The sequence below is a fragment of the Thermobia domestica genome, chromosome 11 (assembly GCF_964235325.1).
Source record: "Thermobia domestica chromosome 11, izTheDome1.hap1.1, whole genome shotgun sequence".
NCBI lineage: Eukaryota > Metazoa > Arthropoda > Insecta > Zygentoma > Lepismatidae > Thermobia > Thermobia domestica.
The window spans coordinates 78,013,246-78,032,543 of record NC_137464.1 but is presented as its reverse complement, the minus strand read 5'-3'; the positions used below and the strand labels follow the sequence as shown (position 1 = coordinate 78,032,543).

Below are 19,298 nucleotides of genomic sequence, written 5' to 3'. Positions count from 1 at the left end.
CTAGAGAAGGCCATACTAAGCCAAAAAGTTGGTGAAAAACCGAAGATTATATTTCATTCGAAAGGTAATGAAGTATGCTTTCCTACAGTGTTTATCTTATTGCAAGTATGCTAAAAGGAGGGGAGTAACAGGGAAAATTTAAAAATTTCTTCATTTTCTTTCTCCCCCCCCCCCCCAGTTATCTTCTGTTACTGAATGAAAGCCCTGTCACTAGGGCAACAGTAAAAATTGGGTGGGTACTGCGCTGGATGCCGAGGGTATTTTTAATGATTCACGTTGTTAACGTCAACAGTAGTCAAGAAAAAATCTTATGTAACTGTACGCCGGTAAAAGCAATGTTGCTTGGGCCTTGCGATTGTGTATTTCAATAATGTTATTTGATGATAATTTACAATTCAGTAATTTATTTAATTGCAATAATAATTAATTTACAATGTCAGTGTCAATAATGTTAATGTTACAATAAAAAAAATGGTAAACTACAAAAACAGTATGTACAGAAGTAGAAAAATAGTGAAAATGTAATTGGGCACAGTTTCTGCATTACAGTAGAAAGGCAAGTGTAGTTTTCCATTTCAAATCGTCCAGGCAAACCACAATTGGTCCCCATCATAGTCTCAGATTTCATTTATTTTTTTATATATGGGATCTACGTGCAATATTATTAGACCCGTATTTTTTCTTTTTGCTGAAAAAAAGTTTTCCTTCGATATACAGCCTTCCAAAATGGCTGCCCTCCTCTCGGATTGCTCGAAAAACTGAAAAATATATCACATTAAAAATTTTATTGTAGAGAAACGAGTGTACTTAGTAACATAATCGCAATAGCAGGAAGAGTATAAAGTTGTATGTTTCGGTGGAGGGCCAAAATTCGTATATTGGTCCAATAGGAATCGCGCAATTCACTCGCAATGTTGCCAACTTTGCTGAAATTTTTGCCAACTTCAAACATTTTTTTTTCTGTCCTCACGAGCAATATCAACCATCTGCTTCTAGCATCGAAATCTACTCCATAAGGTCTCTTGAAAATGTAAAGGACTTACGTTCTGATTATTACATCCCACGTTATAGCATGATGAAAAGCAGAAAATTTCATTAAGACGCCATTTTCTCAAAAACCCCACCTTTTAAAAATCTGAATTTTTTACATGTATTGGAAAAGTACCTAAGTATTTAATACCCGTTAACCGTTCATGCGGCTGCGGCCCCTAACTTCTACAATTAATTATTGAAATTTCGATTTTTGTACTTGAAATGTAAATATTTCCTATGGACATTTAGATCCTATACACAAGGCAAATTGAAAGGGAGTATGAAAATTTTGAGAGATGAATCCTGCCATCAAATCCAGTAGAAAAGTTCCTATAAACATGGGTCGAATTCCGCTTCGTTTTCGAGTTACAGGGTTTCCAACTCGGAACCCAAAATCGGCCCGGGACAATAGCAAATAAAATATAGATTTCGCGTTAAGTCAGAAACTGTGTGTTAAAGCTTTGATAAGGTTCAGAAAGTTGATTTGTATAAATATTTGGTCTAGGAATTAATTCGTGCGGGTGGACAAGAGATGGCGCAACGAACGGAGCGTCCCACAGTTCCGTGTATCCACACATGTGTTGCAAACCCCTGTCATCGCGTATCGTTCGTAGTATAGGGCAGTGGATTAAAGCGTCAACAACACCAGTTTGTAGTTAAGTGAACATGGCGCAATTTGTGCCTGATAAAGTGTTTTTGCGGGGTGTCCTGCTGCATTACTTTAACATGCAGAAAAGTGCGACTGAAAGTCATCGTATTTTGGTGGAAGTGTATGGTGACCATGCTCTAGCTGAGCGAACGTGTCAGAAGTGGTTTGCACGGTTTAGAAGTGGTGATTTCGGCTTGGCAGACCAAGAGCGAGCTGGACAGCCAAAAAAATTTCAAGACGAAGAATTGACAGCATTGCTCGAGCAAGATTCGTGTCAAACGCAGGAACAACTTGCAGCAGCATTAGGCGTTGATCAAACAACAGTCTCTAAACGCTTGAAAGCCATGGGAATGATTCAAAATATGTCACATTGGGTTCCACATGAATTGAAAGACAGAGACGTTGAAAGACGAAAAACCATTTGCGAATTGCTGCTTCAACGACAGAGCAGAAAGGGGTTTCTGCATCGAATTATTACGGGTGATGAGAAGTGGATCCATTACGAGAACCATAAACGAAAAAAGGCCTGGGTGAAACCAGGTGAACCAGGTCCATCACAACCAAAACGAGATATTCACTGTGCAAAGGTTATGCTGTGCATATGGTGGGATATGAAAGGTGTGGTGTACTATGAGCTGCTGCAACCGGGTGAAACTATGAATGGAGAACGTTATCGACGACAATTAATGCGTTTGAAGCAAGCTCTGGCCAGAACACGACCAGAATGGGAGAACAGACATGATAAACTTATTGTTCAACATGATAACGCTCGCCCACATGTCGCAAAACCGGTCAAAACCTATTTAGAAAATGTCGGATGGGAAGTTTTACCCCACCCGCCGTATTCACCAGACGTTGCTCCTTCGGACTACTACTTGTTCGATTGCATGAACAACGATTTGATTGGACAGCGGTTTACTTCTTCAGAAGATATCGAAACATGGGTCTCTGACTGGATCGCTTCCAAGGATGAGGACTTCTTTCGCCACGGAATCCGTACATTGCCTGACAGATGGGCGAAAGTGGTGGCTAGCGATGGACAATATTTTTCTTAAGGTATTTATGTATTTTGTGTTTGTACTACAGCTTCAATGTGTGCGTACCAACCGCACGAATTAATTCCTAGACCAAATATGATTTTTACGTACGTTGCAATTCGGTTGACAGTGTTGCCAACTTGGTAGACTTTTTGTTTCCAAATGAACTACGTGGTTTTTATTTGATATTTTGTATTCATTAATGATTGTAAACATCACATGAAGCACAATTTTCCCCACATCACCTAGTTGATTGAAAATTTTTGTCTAGAATTCTTTCTGTGCACAATCCTCTTATGGCTTTTAGTATAATCAACACATTTAATACGGTTCTTACTGTAATACGACTTCCTCATTGTTATTCACACAAATACTGTATTTAGTGCACCACGATGTCATACTACCAGTGAAAACAGTTTTCATGGTTCCAGAGAACACCAGGATGATGTTCATGACACCGAATCACACAAAATATCAATAACACACGAAATAAAATCTTTTTATGAAATACATGTAAGTTTTCGAAAACTGTGGTGATGTGGGGAAAATTGTGCTTCATGTGATGTTTACAATCATTAATAAATACCAAATATCAAATAAAATCCACGTAGTGTCATTTGGAAACAAATAAAAGTTCTACCAAGTTGGCAACACTGCCAACCGAATTGACACGCACGTAAAAATCATATTGATACAAATCAACTTTCTGAACTTTATCAAAGCTTTAACACACAGTTTCTGACTTAACGCGAAATCTATATTTTATTTTCTATTGTCTCAGGCCGATTTTGGGTCCCGAGTTGAAAACCCTGTAACTCGAAAACGAAGCAGAAGTCGACCCATGTTTTAGGAACTTTTCTACTGTATTTGATGTCAGGATTCATCTCTCAAAATTTTCATACTCCCTTTCAATTCGTCTTGTGTATAGGATCTAAATGTCCATAGGAAACATTTACATTTCAAGTACAAAAATCGAAATTTCAATAATTAATTGTGGAAGTTAGGGGCTGCAGCCGCATGAACGGTTAACGGATATTAAATACTTAGGTACTTCTCCAATACATGTAAAAAATTCAGATTTTTAAAAGGTGGGGTTTTTGAGAAAATGGCGTCTTAATGAAATTTTCTGCTTTTCATCATGCTATAACGTGGGATGTAATAATCAGAAACGTAAGTCCTGTACATTTTCAAGAGACCTTATGGAGTAGATTTCGATGCTAGAAGCAGATGGTTGATATTGCTCGTGAGGACAGAAAAAAAAATGTTTGAAGTTGGCAAAAATTTCACCAAAGTTGGCAACATTGCGAGTGAATTGCGCGATTCCTATTGGACCAATATACGAATTTTGGCCCTCCACCGAAACATACAACTTTATACTCTTCCTGCTATTGCGATTATGTTACTAAGTACACTCGTTTCTCTACAATAAAATTTTTAATGTGATATATTTTTCAGTTTTTCGAGCAATCCGAGAGGAGGGCAGCCATTTTGGAAGGCTGTATATCGAAGAAAAAAATTTTTTTAGCAAAAAGAAAAAAATATGGGTCTAATAATTTTGTATGTAGTTTCTTATTTTAAAAAATACACTAAATCTGAGACAGTCGTGTGAACCACCCTGGACGATCTGAAATGGAATCACTCGCAAGAGAAAATACAAGAGATAGCAGACAAACCTAATATCGGGATTTCCGATACAGTTTGTGGTATGAAGAAAGTTTTATATATTTTACAAAATCTTTTATTATCTTCTAGCAACTGGATAACTTGTTGTCTGAGCACGTGATGGCCTTGCATTCAGGACGGAAGAAAGCGAAGGATCCTATGTCATCTAGCGGAATATCTACTTCTACACCACAAAATACAAGTTTTGACGACCAGCAGCCTCTCAGGTAATTATTGATATAACATCTTCGCTTATTGTAATTTTTTGTGTTGTGTATGAAGTAGAAATTCAGTATGCGTATAAGAAATGCTTTCGTAAATTACTAATGCAGGGAGCAATAACATTTACTAGATAATAAACATAATATTTTTTAAGTGTAACAGATTTCTTGTTGCGTAAATTGTACCATATTAATTAGAATAAAGCTTTGTTACTTTGTGTTCACGTAATTATTGACAGGGGCCGCGGTGGCTCAGTGGTAGAGCGTTCACCTCTGGCGCTTGGGGTCTCGGGTTCAAACCCTGCTCCCGCCAAGTGAACTTTGTGGTGGACAAACACTGTGTGCGTGGGTTTTCTCGGGGTTCTCCCGTTTCCTCCCACTTTCTTCATTTCACCATTTCATTCATTACTCATCATCACCGTCTCCTTTAGCCTAACCGGCATAACCGCGGGACGTAAAACTCAAAAATTTCATTTCATGTAATTATTGACTACGCCCCAATATTTCAACCATTTCCTTTATTATGAATTCCCTCAGGTTAGCATCTTCTACTTCAGTCTTATATTTTCATAATTTGTTTTCCTTTTCCTTGTATATCTAATTTATTTTTTAATTTATGGGAAAAATGTGTGAATATAAAATAATAATCAACCTCGATCTTGTTAGTCCATTTTATCCACTGTTGCCATGTATGTTTTCCAGAAAAATGTAATAAGGTTATACGCACACAATCACCAAACTTCTTTTGTCCTATTTGACAAAATATCTAACTGAATCCGTTGGCATTTTTCTGATATATTATAAAATTAAAAGACTCTATATGTGCCAAATCCAAAGTGTGTAATGAATCAGATATTCTTTGCTTATATATGGCACTACAGACACAATTCAATTTAGTGAAAGAATTTAGGTTAGTTAAGCACGAACAAAAATTACACTCCTAGATGTTATGAGTTTATGATGTCCTACTATTTGTTAGGTGTTCTTTGTTGTTGAATAGAATTTTGGTGATTTTGCGAACAACCCTTTTCATTATTGTGGAAACGGTACATGGAAACAGTGAAGAAAATGCATTAGCATGTTCGAAGACAAATTAAAATTTAAATTAGATCAACAAAGAAAAGAATAGGAAATTATGAAGATTTAGAAGAGTCTAACTTTCCTGTAAGTAGATCATATTATCCTGAGGAAGGCTACAGTAAGAGTAGTGATACAAATGTTGGACAAGCCAATTATTTCGCAGATACAAAGTAAGAAAGCTTTATTTTATTAGTATGATTGAAATTTTTGTTTTATGCTACTTTACAACACCATAGTTTGTCACTTATTGTGGTACCTGAGCCACTACTTGAGTTTGTGCTATAGACTTGTATTTCAGCAGAATTTGAAACTGCAATCATATTCATTCACCGAAAGTGAGTACTTAAGCACTGATTCTTTTTTAATAGGTAGTCATAGTTATTTCTTTAAAAGAGAATTCAACGATTAAAGTTGGTTAGTGGCTCTATACATACTTGTACCCGTATTACGTTTCGATATCCTGCAAAAATGAAAAAAAGCTTAATAAGATGGAATACTCCGCAACTAAAAGTGCTTCGCAAAGTTGTCGTTGCTTTGTATAATAGGGCTAAATTAGACTGTCCTGCAGAAAAAGAAAGATACACCGAAACAAACTAAAAGATACTACAGAAAGAAAATTAGGGCTGCAAAAATTAAGATAAATGACAATTTTATTATGAATTCTGTAAACAACTGTAAAATAGCTTAATCAGTTGTAAACACAGATATTCGAAGAAAGAAAAATTCCACAGGGTGATTCTTTATAGGGTTTCCAACTTCAATCAGTTATAATTACTTATTGGAACCACATACAGACTTGGTTTATATGTCATTATATTGCAAAACACTTCAAGTTTGACTCAAGTAGTGAGTAGTCGCGGAGTTGACCACACGCGGCGCCACCGGTCACTCGTTGAAAATGGAGACTTTCACTGGTGCGGAAAGAGCTAAGTGCGTGTTTTGGTTTGAAGAAAAGAAGTCAACAACGAGTGTACAGCTTAAGTTTCGCACACAATACGGTAAGGAACCACCCAGAAGACCAACAGTGTGTAAATGGCATCAGACATTTGTTGAAACAGGTTGTTCTGTACAACACACAAAGACTCTACTGCGCTCACCCGTGACTGACGATGTGGTGGAAGCAGTTAGGAAGAGTTTCGTCCGCAATCCTTGAAAATCTACACGACGTGCATCACAAGAAACCAGTATTCCCCAGACCACTGTTTGGCCTGTATTGCGCAGACGTTTGTCCATGAAACCATACAGACTGTCCTTGCTTCAAGCACTGAGTGAAGCTGATAAACATACCCGACATGAATTCTGTGTTACCATGTTGGATCTCATTAGTGGTGATGAGTCATTCTTGAACAATGTGGTATTCAGTGACGAATCAAATTTTCATCTTTCCGGCCGAGTCAACACACACAATTGTCGTAGAGGGGCAGGGAAAATCCACATGCGCACTGGAGCTGGTTCGTGACAACCCCAAAGTGAACATGTTTTGCGTTGTTTCCAGAGCAAAGGTGTGTCGACCATTCTTCTTTGCTGAGAGAACCATCACCGGCATCGCCTATCTTGATATGCTCCAGAACTTCCTTGCTCCACAGTTTGATTAAGATGACCATGATGGCCGCTTATGGTGGCAACAAGATGGCGCCCCGCCGCACCACCTGATAGATGTAAGGGAATTTCTTGATCAGCATTCCACAGATAAGTGGATAGGTCGTGGTGCCAATTGCCTGCCGCCACAATCTCTAGATTCCACGCCGTTTCTTTCTGTATGGGTTTGTGAAAGATAAGGTGTACACCTCTCTCCTATCTGATAATGTTAATGAACTGAAACGTAGCATCACGACAGCCACCGCGGACGTTACCCCCGAAATGCTGACTTCTGTTTGGCAGGAAATCGACTTTCTTTGGGATGTGTCCAGGATGACCGCAGGTGCACACATTGAGTCATAATGAATTTGTCTCAAGAACTTGAAGTGTTTTGCAGTATAATTACATATAAACCAAGTCTATCTGTAGTTCCAATAAAGAATTATAACTGATTAAAACCTTATAAGAAATCACCCTGTATATTAGTTTCATTTGGTACGTTTAAAATTTGACGTTGAGTCTTTTATAAATGATGCTAAGTTACTGATTGGCATTTAAAAAATAAATCTGTAAGTCTGTAGCATATGATACTAAAATTTTAAAAACTGCTGTAGTGAAAATAGAAACAGTAATTTGGTATTCAAATTAACAAAAATAAAGCCTTGTTTAATTTTGTTAGTGGTACATAAGTTTAAAAGTCTTGTAGCAAGAATTATTATGGTAGAATTATAAATATCATGCACAAAATAATGGAACCCTTATATATTCAGGTTATTGGACACTTATTAAAGAAGTATTTACAAATTTGCCATAAAATAGATGTTACTATCCCCATATATATATATACCCTGTTTCAAAAAGAATATACGTATTTCGAATGCATATATTTATTAAACTTTAAGACATACGAATACGAAATTTTACACACATATTTACGAACTTCTCAAGTTCAAATTACAGATGTTCAATATGTCCTCCATCAGCGACATGAACAATATCACATCAATACTCAAATTCCTCCCATACTCGGGCAGGCATGTCTTGCGTCACTGATGTTATGGCAGTACGGATCCGGTTCTTCAACTCTTCCAGGTTTTGTGGGAGTGGTGGTACGTAAACGTTGTCTTTAACGAAACCCCACAGGAAGAAATCACAGGGTTACAAATCCGGTGACCGTGGAGGCCAGCCGAGACATGCTAAGTCGCCAGCTCCTTGACGACCAATCCAACGGTTCGGTAGAGTTTCATTCAGATATTCACGTACTTGGCAACTCCAGTGAGGTGGTACCCCGTCTTGTTGAAAAATGAAGTTGTCTTCGTGCAGCCTCGGAAACAACCAGTTTTGTAACATAGCGAGATACTGCTGACTGTTAACCGTGTTTCCATTAAAGAAGAATGGGCCATAAACAGATGATCGGGATATCGCACAAAACACATTGACTTTGGGCGAATCTGTACATGTTCAATGCTTGCATGTGGGTTCTGTAGACCCCAAATTCGAACATCTTGTTTGTTTACCTGACCACTAACACGGAAAGTCGCTTCATCACTGGACACGATGCGTTGTGCAAAAGTGTTATCATTGTCAATAGCATCCAGAATCTCATTAGAAAATGCCCACGTTTGCGTTTGTCATCAGGACGCAGAGCTTGTAACAGCTGTAACTTGTACGGCTTCATAACCAACCGGCGTCTCAAACACGCCAAATTGTTGTTGTCGGTACTTGTAAGTCCTGACTGGCACGACGAGTTGATTTTGAAGGACTACGTTGGAAAGCAGTTTGAATTCGTGCAACATTTTCTTCAGGAACACGAGGGCGGCCAGGACTCTTTCCTTTACATACACATCCTGTATCTACAAACTGTCGATACCATCTGTGAATGTTCCACCCATTCGAAGGATCAATTTGGTACCTCAACCTGAAACGTCTTTGCACTGTAATCACGGAATTGCACTTCGCAAACTCGAGAACAAAATGATTTCTGCTGCGGGGTAGCCATTTTAAACATATGACGGTTACCAAGCAAAACAGAAAACAACTGACATCTAGCGGAAATTAATATAAACTAGAGTATGTATTCATTTCTCCAATAGCCGAGCCGAGGTGCAGCGATCGATAGTTTGGACAAAATAATTCTTCGTAATACGTATATTCTTTTTGAAACAGGGTATATATATATATATATATATATATATATATAAAAGGGTGGTCCTAAATTTCGAAAGTTTGAAATTTTATCGTGGCACACCCAAATTTGTTCTCCTTTCCAAATAAATAATCCATGCAAAATTTCAAATCAATAGCTCAATATTTAGAGGTTGCGCAATCCACTTAAAGTTTAACAAAATTAATGGTTTATTGTCATTATATTGACAATGGGATACACTCTGGTCAGAAAGAGAATAAATGCAAGTTTGAATAATTTATTTAATATAACACATGGGGATGCCCTCACACTAATCAGAAATAAAGAAGACAAGGACTTTCTCATTACCCAGATGGAAGAGGGACGACGTGGTTATACGATGTCAGTGTACAGAACTCTTGCTCAAAAGGAAAATGGCAGACAAGAAGAAACGAAACATGAATTAATGGAGGCAAATACTAATGCTAACACTGCCACTAACGCAGTCACGCTGTTTGTTTCGCTCGATAGTGACAGTGGCAGCAATTTAGAATCAAGTAAAAACTACTCTGATGACGAATAGAAACCTACGCAGCAGCATACTCTGCAGCATTCCTCAGGCAAAAATGAAAGCAGAAAACCTGAAGGAAAGTTGTTACTCCCGAATTCGCTTCTCGTATATTAGGCAGCTCGAAATTAACTGACAGAAAAGCAACTTCTGTTATAGTAGGAGCGACCAAAGTTTTGGGCCACAATCTGGACGAAGTTACCCTCAGTCGTTCATTCATCAAACTAGTTCGTGAACGCATTCATCTTGAGTCATTTGCCATCATAAAAAGTAAGTTTCAAGCAACAAGCGCCCTCGTTGTCCATTGGAATAGCAAAATTCTGCCAGGCGTAACAGGAAAAGAGACCATCGATCGCCTACCTGAAATAGTATCTGAAATAGAAACAAAAAAAAAAAAAAAAAAACCTCCATTGCTCGAAATCCCAAAACTGAAATTTAGAACTGGACAAGCCAATGCCATGCTAGGTCGTTGAGGTCATGGAATATTATTAATCAGATAAATGCAATGGTAATAGGAAATCTTTTCTGAAAATCTCTCTTAAATATGAAACAGATTCCAGCCGTTTACAGAACCCAGGGAAAAAGTATGGTCATCTCTGGTACTTGAGCGAAGAACTCATTGGCTTGGCGTTCTTCGACGACGAACTGGCCGCAGAAACACAGCAAGAAATGGTGAAAAACTTGAACACAGACACCAGTCATGATAAGCTTCCAAAACGCCTGCATATACCTCGAGATGTTCTTGTTTCACTACAGGATGCTAAGTAGCGGCGCAAATCTATCTTCAACATTGGAGGGAAGACGGAAGGGTAATATTTTTTTTTTTTTTTTTTTTTTTTTTTTTTTAAGCGATGTTCAAAATATTTATGAAGTTGAAAAACAATACTGTGGAGGATCTGGGGAGCAGAGTTGTCTCCAACATTGGAAGGTGGGCAGATGCTTATTCTGGAGAAGGGGGAGATGAGACTCATATTACGGTAGATGAATCTGATTTCTGAGGTGAACCTGTTGTATATCAGGCTCTGTAGATGAAGTGGTAGTAGGACACAAATCATCACACTTCTTCTTCCCCAAAAAATCATCAAATAAGATTATTGGGGGGGCAGTCCCCCACTTCAAAGATTGAGGGGGACATGTCCCCCTCATCCCCCGGGATTTGCGCCAGTGATGTCGAGATCGAGAATTTGATAACGAAGAACACGATGCAGTTTTTTGAACGATTGAGCATTCGAACAATTTTTCTTGCACAAAATATGGAGACATGGAAATCAAAAACTGACTACTTAGCTGGTTATGAAGTAGTTAAAGACCATGCAGAACACGAAGATGAACGGTGTTATCACAAAGGACGAGGAACAGAAACAGTACCTATTAGGAATTGTTGCGGAACACAGGAAACAATATCCATACTGTTCAAAAAATACCCTAAGTAAATTCAATATGCGAAAGGGCCGCGGTGGCTCAGTGGCAGAGCGTTCACCTCTGGTGCTTGGGGTCCCGGGTTCGATCCCAGCCCCCGCCAAGTGCACTTTGTGGTGGACAAACCGTGTGCGTGGGTTTTCTCGGGGTTCTCCCGTTTCCTCCCACTTTCTTCATTCCACCATTTCATTCATTACTCATCATCACCGTCTCCTTTAGCCTCACCGGCATAACCGTGGGACGTAAAACTCACAGATTTCATTTTCATTTCATTTCAATATGCGAAAGTGAAGTGTATAAATAGTGTAAACAAATAAACTGTACAAAGTTTTAATAATGCAAGTACAATCGGCAATTATTTGCTTTTATGTAGAGTTGTGTAATGTGTACATAACAATGTGTATAACAAAATATATAACAATATGTATGTATATATATGACAAAGTGTATATACCAATAGTATTCAAAATTTCAATCGGCTTGCGCAACCAGTAAAAATTGTGGTAAAAATTTAAAATTTTACCAATGTATCTATTTTCAGTCGTGTAGTAGATGTTAGAAGTGCTGCAGGTGAAATTCGGAAAGAAATTCGGAATATATATACAAGATAATAACTGCCACAACATCTTTTGACCAATATCACTCTTGCCAATTAATATAATTCCTTTTATAGAAGAACAACTGATCATGAAGCTTAAAACTCTAATTGTCCCCAATAAGAGTTTCGGAAAGCTTTGTTCACAGTTAAGTGTAACTGAAAAAGTCATATCCGAAATACTTAATATCTTCAAAACTGGTTCATGTACGTGCACTACATTGATAGATTTAAGTAATTGTACGAGATATACGTAAGGCATTTAATACTGTCTCACATCAAATATTCAAATATGTGGTGAGAAGAATTGACAAGTAGCTGACCAGATTCTATTTTAAGTACGATCAGGCCCGTATTTATATATTGTGCGCCCCTGTGCTCTAAATAATTCCCCCCCCCCCCTCACACACCCAAACTTATGTATCAAACAAGGAAACATACCGTCATCTTGCAAACATACCAGCTTTTGTTGCGCAGCTATTTAGGTGTTACGAGTTACAAAAGTTACAACGTAATTTTAAATGGCCTAATTCTCTCAGTGATGATCGATGATTATGATGTGGTGCTTTGCCCGAAGGTTCCTGGGCAAGGAACTCGTCGTAGTTTGGCATTGCCTTTCATGGGATAATGATGAGGTTCTAACGACAGGATCCGAACAACTTGTGTCCCAACAGGGAATCGAACCCGGGACCCCTTTATTACAAGGAAACGAGCTTAACCACTCATCCAATGGGGATACATTCTCTCAATACTGCATGTAAATTACTCATGTAATGTTGGTTTTAATTTACTGTCCGGAGAAAATGCATTCTATTAATCAAGAGTTATGTCATTTTTATATTTCACTAGCCGAACCTACGCTCTCTACACAGCGCATCATTCACATATAAGCATGAATCTCTTTGTCATTCCTCACAACATCTGTACATGCCCTTTACAGACACAAGTGAAAGATGTCTTGATAAAAATCGCTAAGGGGAATTATAAAGGGGAGATTTTTTAGATTATTTTTTCAATATCTTGCACCACTTGCAAGATTTGGGCCTATTTCCGGTTGGAGTTTCTAATTCATGTATGATCAGTGTTTTCTTTCTTCTTACATGCAGTATGTAATAATCAAATACATTACATACACCATTAATTAAAATGTCAGTGATATATGATGTTCATTGGGCAAGACACTCCAGACATAAAGATTCATCTTAGCCTGGAGAAATGGTTATTCTTCGTTTTTCATCATCATTTGACCATTAAACAAACGCCTAAGAGATATACAACTATGTACACAACTATGTTGTATTGGAATATAGTATGCTTTTACTTTTTTACAATTTCAACACTTCCACTGTACCCCTAAAAATGTAAATAAAGAAATAATGGCAGTTTTTTTTTTAATGTTCAATTAGAACTGGACAATCTACACAAAATTTGGAATCGACAGTGAAAACGGCACGTTTCTAGCACTTGTGGTTTTCGAGATCTCATTGTCGACGATATATACACCTAGCATTTTAATATATAGACTAGCTGAACCTGCGCTCTCTACACAGTGCATCATTCGCATATGAGCATAAATCTCCTTCTCATTCCTTACAACATATGTACATGTCCCTTTACAGACACAAGTGAAAGACGTCTTGATTTTAAAAAAATCGGCAAGGGGTATCATAAAGGGAAAAATTTTTCGATTATTTTTTCTCAATATCTCGTACCGTTTGCAAGATTTGAGCCTACTTCCAGTTGAAGTTTCTAATTCATGTATGACCAGTGTTTTCTTTCTTCTTGCATGCAGTATGTAATAAGCAAATACATTACATATACAATTAATTATAATGTCAGTTATGTATGATGTTCCTTGGGCAAAACACTCAAAAAATAAAGATTTATCTTAGACTCGAGAAATGGTTATCCTTCCTTTTTCACTATTATTTGGCCATGGAACAAATGCCTGAGACATATACAATCCCAATATACAACATTGTGGTGTTGGAATGTATAACGCATAGGATATGATGCTTCAGTTTTTCTTTTTTAATTTCAACGCTTTCAACGTACCCTTAAAAAATGTAATAAAAAAATAATGGCCATGTCTTTTTTTAATATTTAATTAGAACTGGACAATCTACGCAAAATTTCCAATCGATCAGTGAAAACGCCATCTTTCCAGAGCCTGTAGTTTCCGAGATCTCATTGTCGAAAGGATTGACCACAAACATATAAACATAGTTTAAAAGAACTCGGAAGATGGAAGCACAATTCACATGCATTGATTTTAGAGAAGGATTATTAAAATACAAAGGCTTTGAACAATAATTTTATATCATAAACTTTATGAGAAAGATATAATTAACTAATTTATACTATTTAAAGTACAAATAATTAAAATGTTTGTCTCTGTTAAACGTGAAATCACACATAACCGTAAATGAAAGATTTGAAAGCCAAAGTTATAGATTGGAGCTCAGGCACTTTTAATTCCTATTGTAGCATTTTAATAGATAGATAATTTCACTTGAATTATGATTGAATTTCTTAAATATTTACTCTCTACATATATCTCTTAAATATTATCTAGAGTAGCCCATTAGAGATCTAATGGGGCGTGAATTTGAAGCTGGGATTGGCTGACATATATTGGTGGACGTCACTGGAAGACACCAATAATTATTGGTGATAACTGAGGAACGAGAATGGGGAATGGCGGAAGCTTCATAACGAGGAACTACATAGTTTATACGGTTTACCCAACATTGTTAGGGTCGTCAAGTCTAGGAGGCTTAGGTGGGCAGGTCATGTAGCTAGAATGGAAGAAAGTAGAAACGCTTTCAAAGTCTTGACTGGTAGACCCATAGGAAAACGACCATTAGGAAGACCTAGGCGCAGATGGGAGGATAATATTAAGATGGATCTCGCAGAGATAGGAATACAAAGTAGAAACTGGATGCAATTAGCTAAGGATAGAAGTCAGTGGAGAGCTTTTGTGAACGCGGCACTGAACCTCCGGGTTCCATAGGCCATAGAGTGAGTGAGTGAATGAGTGATAACTGATACGAAAAAGAATTGTTTACAGTATTCATCGTGAGTACTGGTTTAATAGCATCTATATTAATAATACAATAAACTGTGTCTGTAGCGCTTTTCAACTCGAGAACCATAATAGATAGATAGATGAAATTCTAATTTGTTTTAAAGCTCTTGGAGAAATAATCCAAAGTCCCCATAAGAATAACATGGGGGCATTCTAAAAATAAACGAAAACGACCAATATTAGAGTTGAATTCATAGTTTTTGGGGTCGCTGAGATGAATAGTGACAGTTTTAACCCAACTCAACTTCAAGGTCTTACTCCACTCCCCAGGGAGGAGCGGAATTTAGAACTAATCGAAAAGACATATATTAATATTGAATTAATAGATTTCGAGGTCGCTGAGTTTAACGGTATCAGTTTTCATGACTTTCAAGTTTATCCTCAGTTCTTGGGGTGGGGGTTGGAGAGGATGACTTTTTAAAAATAATCAGATAAGCTAGGTAATTAGTAACTACTGTAATTAGAGCGAATTAAACACATTAACATATTATTTCGCGCTTGCGCGGGATTCTGCTGGTTGCTAGTTTTAAATATTACTTTATTTTGAATCTTTAAAAAGTCCAAACTTTTGCCGCCCTGTGCTCGAGCACAGAATAGCACTTACCTAAATACGGGCCTGAGAACGATAATATGTAAGTCGCAAAATTAAGTAACCCTGAACAAACAAAATGAATTTCTATTTACCATTGAAATTTATAAGCTTATAAGGCAAATAAATAATAGATAAATATTTAAATCTGTTTCTAGAAAATAGATAAATTATAAAATATAAATTTACTTTCCGTAATGTAATTGTATTTAAAATAATTGTCGTGCAAGTATATTATTTGCTCTATCGTAACCTAATGTTTACTGTTACATAAATAACCAATTATTTACTAATATCTAGTAGATAAAATAATGGTTGCTAATATTATATATATATATATATATATTTGGTCTAGGAATTAATTCGTGCGGTTGGTACGCACACATTGAAGCTGTAGTACAAACACAAAATACATAAATACCTTAAGAAAAATATTGTCCATCGCTAGCCACCACTTTCGCCCATCTGTCAGGCAATGTACGGATTCCGTGGCGAAAGAAGTCCTCATCCTTGGAAGCGATCCAGTCAGAGACCCATGTTTCGATATCTTCTGAAGAAGTAAACCGCTGTCCAATCAAATCGTTGTTCATGCAGTCGAACAAGTAGTAGTCCGAAGGAGCAACGTCTGGTGAATACGGCGGGTGGGGTAAAACTTTCCATCCGACATTTTCTAAATAGGTTTTGACCGGTTTTGCGACATGTGGGCGAGCGTTATCATGTTGAACAATAAGTTTATCATGTCTGTTCTCCCATTCTGGTCGTGTTCTGGCCAGAGCTTGCTTCAAACGCATTAATTGCCGTCGATAACGTTCTCCATTCATAGTTTCACCCGGTTGCAGCAGCTCATAGTACACCACACCTTTCATATCCCACCATATGCACAGCATAACCTTTGCACAGTGAATATCTCGTTTTGGTTGTGATGGACCTGGTTCACCTGGTTTCACCCAGGCCTTTTTTCGTTTAGGGTTCTCGTAATGGATCCACTTCTCATCACCCGTAATAATTCGATGCAGAAACCCCTTTCTGCTCTGTCGTTGAAGCAGCAATTCGCAAATGGTTTTTCGTCTTTCAACGTCTCTGTCTTTCAATTCATGTGGAACCCAATGTGACATCTTTTGAATCATTCCCATGGATTTCAAGCGTTTGGAGACTGTTGTTTGATCAACGTCTAATGCTGCTGCAAGTTGTTCCTGCGTTTGACACGAATCCTGCTCGAGCAATGCTGTCAATTCTTCGTCTTGAAATTTGTTTGGCTGTCCAGCTCGCTCTTGGTCTGCCAAGCCGAAATCACCACTTCTAAACCGTGCAAACCACTTCTGACACGTTCGCTCAGCTAGAGCATGGTCACCATACACTTCCACCAAAATACGATGACTTTCAGTCGCACTTTTCTGCATGTTAAAGTAATGCAGCAGGACACCCCGCAAAAACACTTTATCAGGCACAAATTGCGCCATGTTCACTTAACTACAAACTGGTGTTGTTGACGCTTTAATCCACTGCCCTATACTACGAACGATACGCGATGACAGGGGTTTGCAACACATGTGTGGATACACGGAACTGTGGGACCCTCCGTTCGTTGCGCCATCTCTTGTCCACCCGCACGAATTAATTCCTAGACCAAATATATATATAACTAAAGTTGTTTTAGGCAACAAACATACATACATGAGTTCCGTAAATTCTTATAACATGGAATATTGTCTATTGGGTATTCTATTTTGTCTAAAATAACGTAACATACTGCTAAAATAAGTGAAATATTATTTGATTCTCAGTTCAATGTTAAGTAATCTTAAATAAATAAGTTGTTTTCTAAACAGAAACGGTATTCATTAACGGTATTCATTATGCTAAATCATCTTCGGCCTTAAAATTAAAATTTGTTAGTCACCAGTCAAGTGTGTGTGTGTGTGTGTGTTTGGGGGAAGGGTTAAAATTTTGAACCTCGATGTTTAAAATACTCTTATGGTCGATACAAAAGGCAGCGTCACCAGCAATGTTGAAAAATTGACTAGAGGTATGTGTAACCCTCATAAGATTATACATTGCAGAAATAATCAATTCAAGCTCTGTAGATTTTTTTTTTTTTTTTTTTTTTTTTGATCGAACAGTGCAACACAAGAAACCTTCACCATATTGATATATGAGATTTATTCTGTTGTTCTTATTATTGTTGTATCTATTGATTTGACATGTGTTGTCAAATTCTTCAAAGAATGCAACAATGTCATTTCCTGACTTTATGTCAAATCGCTATAGTTTGCGTAAATCTGCCTAAATGTTTACTGTTATCGGATTCGCTTGCATGTTTGATTGACCTTGATTAGTACTATTACTACAAGAATTGTTGATACTTCTAAACGTTAATCTCGTGTCACACAACTGACTACGTAATCTAGTTTATCACACTTTCCATGTCTGGGAGGAGTAACATACTGAATTATATCTGATCTAACGTACTATATAATTCATCTATTGTTTCATTTTGTTTTCGTAACATTTGTCTAAGAGACATATCAGTTACCTAATAATATTACTAAAATATAGAGAGCTCGAACCTATAAGCCTGTGTATCTAAAATACGGATCAAAACCTCATACCATATTAACATTATTAATATCCAACTACTTGAAAATTTCAATCTTAATTGCAACTTAAAAATTATATCTTTATTCTAATTTTATTATATAGAAATTAATTCTTTTCTTTAGAATCTCATTTTAATCTACGATAATTATAAAGGCGTAAGCCAACTTTTTTTGCCATATCCTATTCCAGTAGCCTGTAAGCCATTAGTTTGACCAGATTAATGTTTTGTTGAAGGAGAAAATCATTGAGCCGATCTCTTGCCCATTTAACAACCCCATGCTATTTATAATGAAACCAGACAGTACTCTCAAATGTGTATTGAATGCAAGAGTTTTCCGTAAACACAATGTTTTTACAGTATCTGTACCACGTATACACAATATTTTGTCAACAGTGGGAGTCCATCTATGGTCTTGTGTTTGTGATGTAAAATTGGCTTATTTCCAAATACCTATATTTGATGAGTGTAGAGATTGTACAGGATTTAGTATTCCGGGTCTGTAAAGCTATTGTCTTCGTGTTTTGCAACAGTGTTATTTACCAGCACCTGCGATCTATACTTAAGTTGTGTCTATATTGTTAGCGAAAATAGCTCAAGAAAATGTATCATTCTATATGGATGATGTATTGATACACACGAATAATCAAAATCAAATGGTTGACCTTGTATTTGAAAGCTTTAGAAAGGCAGGCTTGAAATTGTCAGTAGAGAACTGTGAATTCATGCAAAATCAGATAATTGCACTTAGACATAAAGTTAGTCCTGTGGATTTTCAGATTAGTGATAAGATAGATGTAATTAGTGATAGTGATTAGTGATAATACTATCAAATGCTTTCAAACAAGTTTAAATCGTTTCTTGGATAATGTAATTACGTAAAGAAATTTATAAGGGCTGTGTTTCCTTGATTGAGCCGTTACTTGTTATGTTTAGAAGAGGAAAAAGATTCGAGTGGAAAGACGAAAAGGAAGCCGCATTTAAAAATTAAAAAAGAAATAGTAATGGGAGCACCATTGCTCGCTCCTTATATACAAGGGAGACCGTTAAAACTCCGTA

The 19,298-nt window shown here is 37.1% G+C and overlaps 1 protein-coding gene across 3 annotated transcripts in view; it reads left to right on the top strand.

The window, feature by feature from the left end:
• The window catches only part of rec (minichromosome maintenance 8 factor recombination-defective), a 94,969-nt gene that overhangs the window by 54,232 nt on the left and 21,439 nt on the right, over positions 1-19,298 (top strand). For all 3 annotated transcript variants that reach the window (XM_081730645.1, XM_081730644.1, XM_081730646.1), the window contains exon 12: positions 4,471-4,607. In XM_081730645.1, coding sequence (XP_081586771.1) covers positions 4,471-4,607 — 137 coding nt within the window. The remainder of the gene's footprint in view (positions 1-4,470; positions 4,608-19,298) is intronic.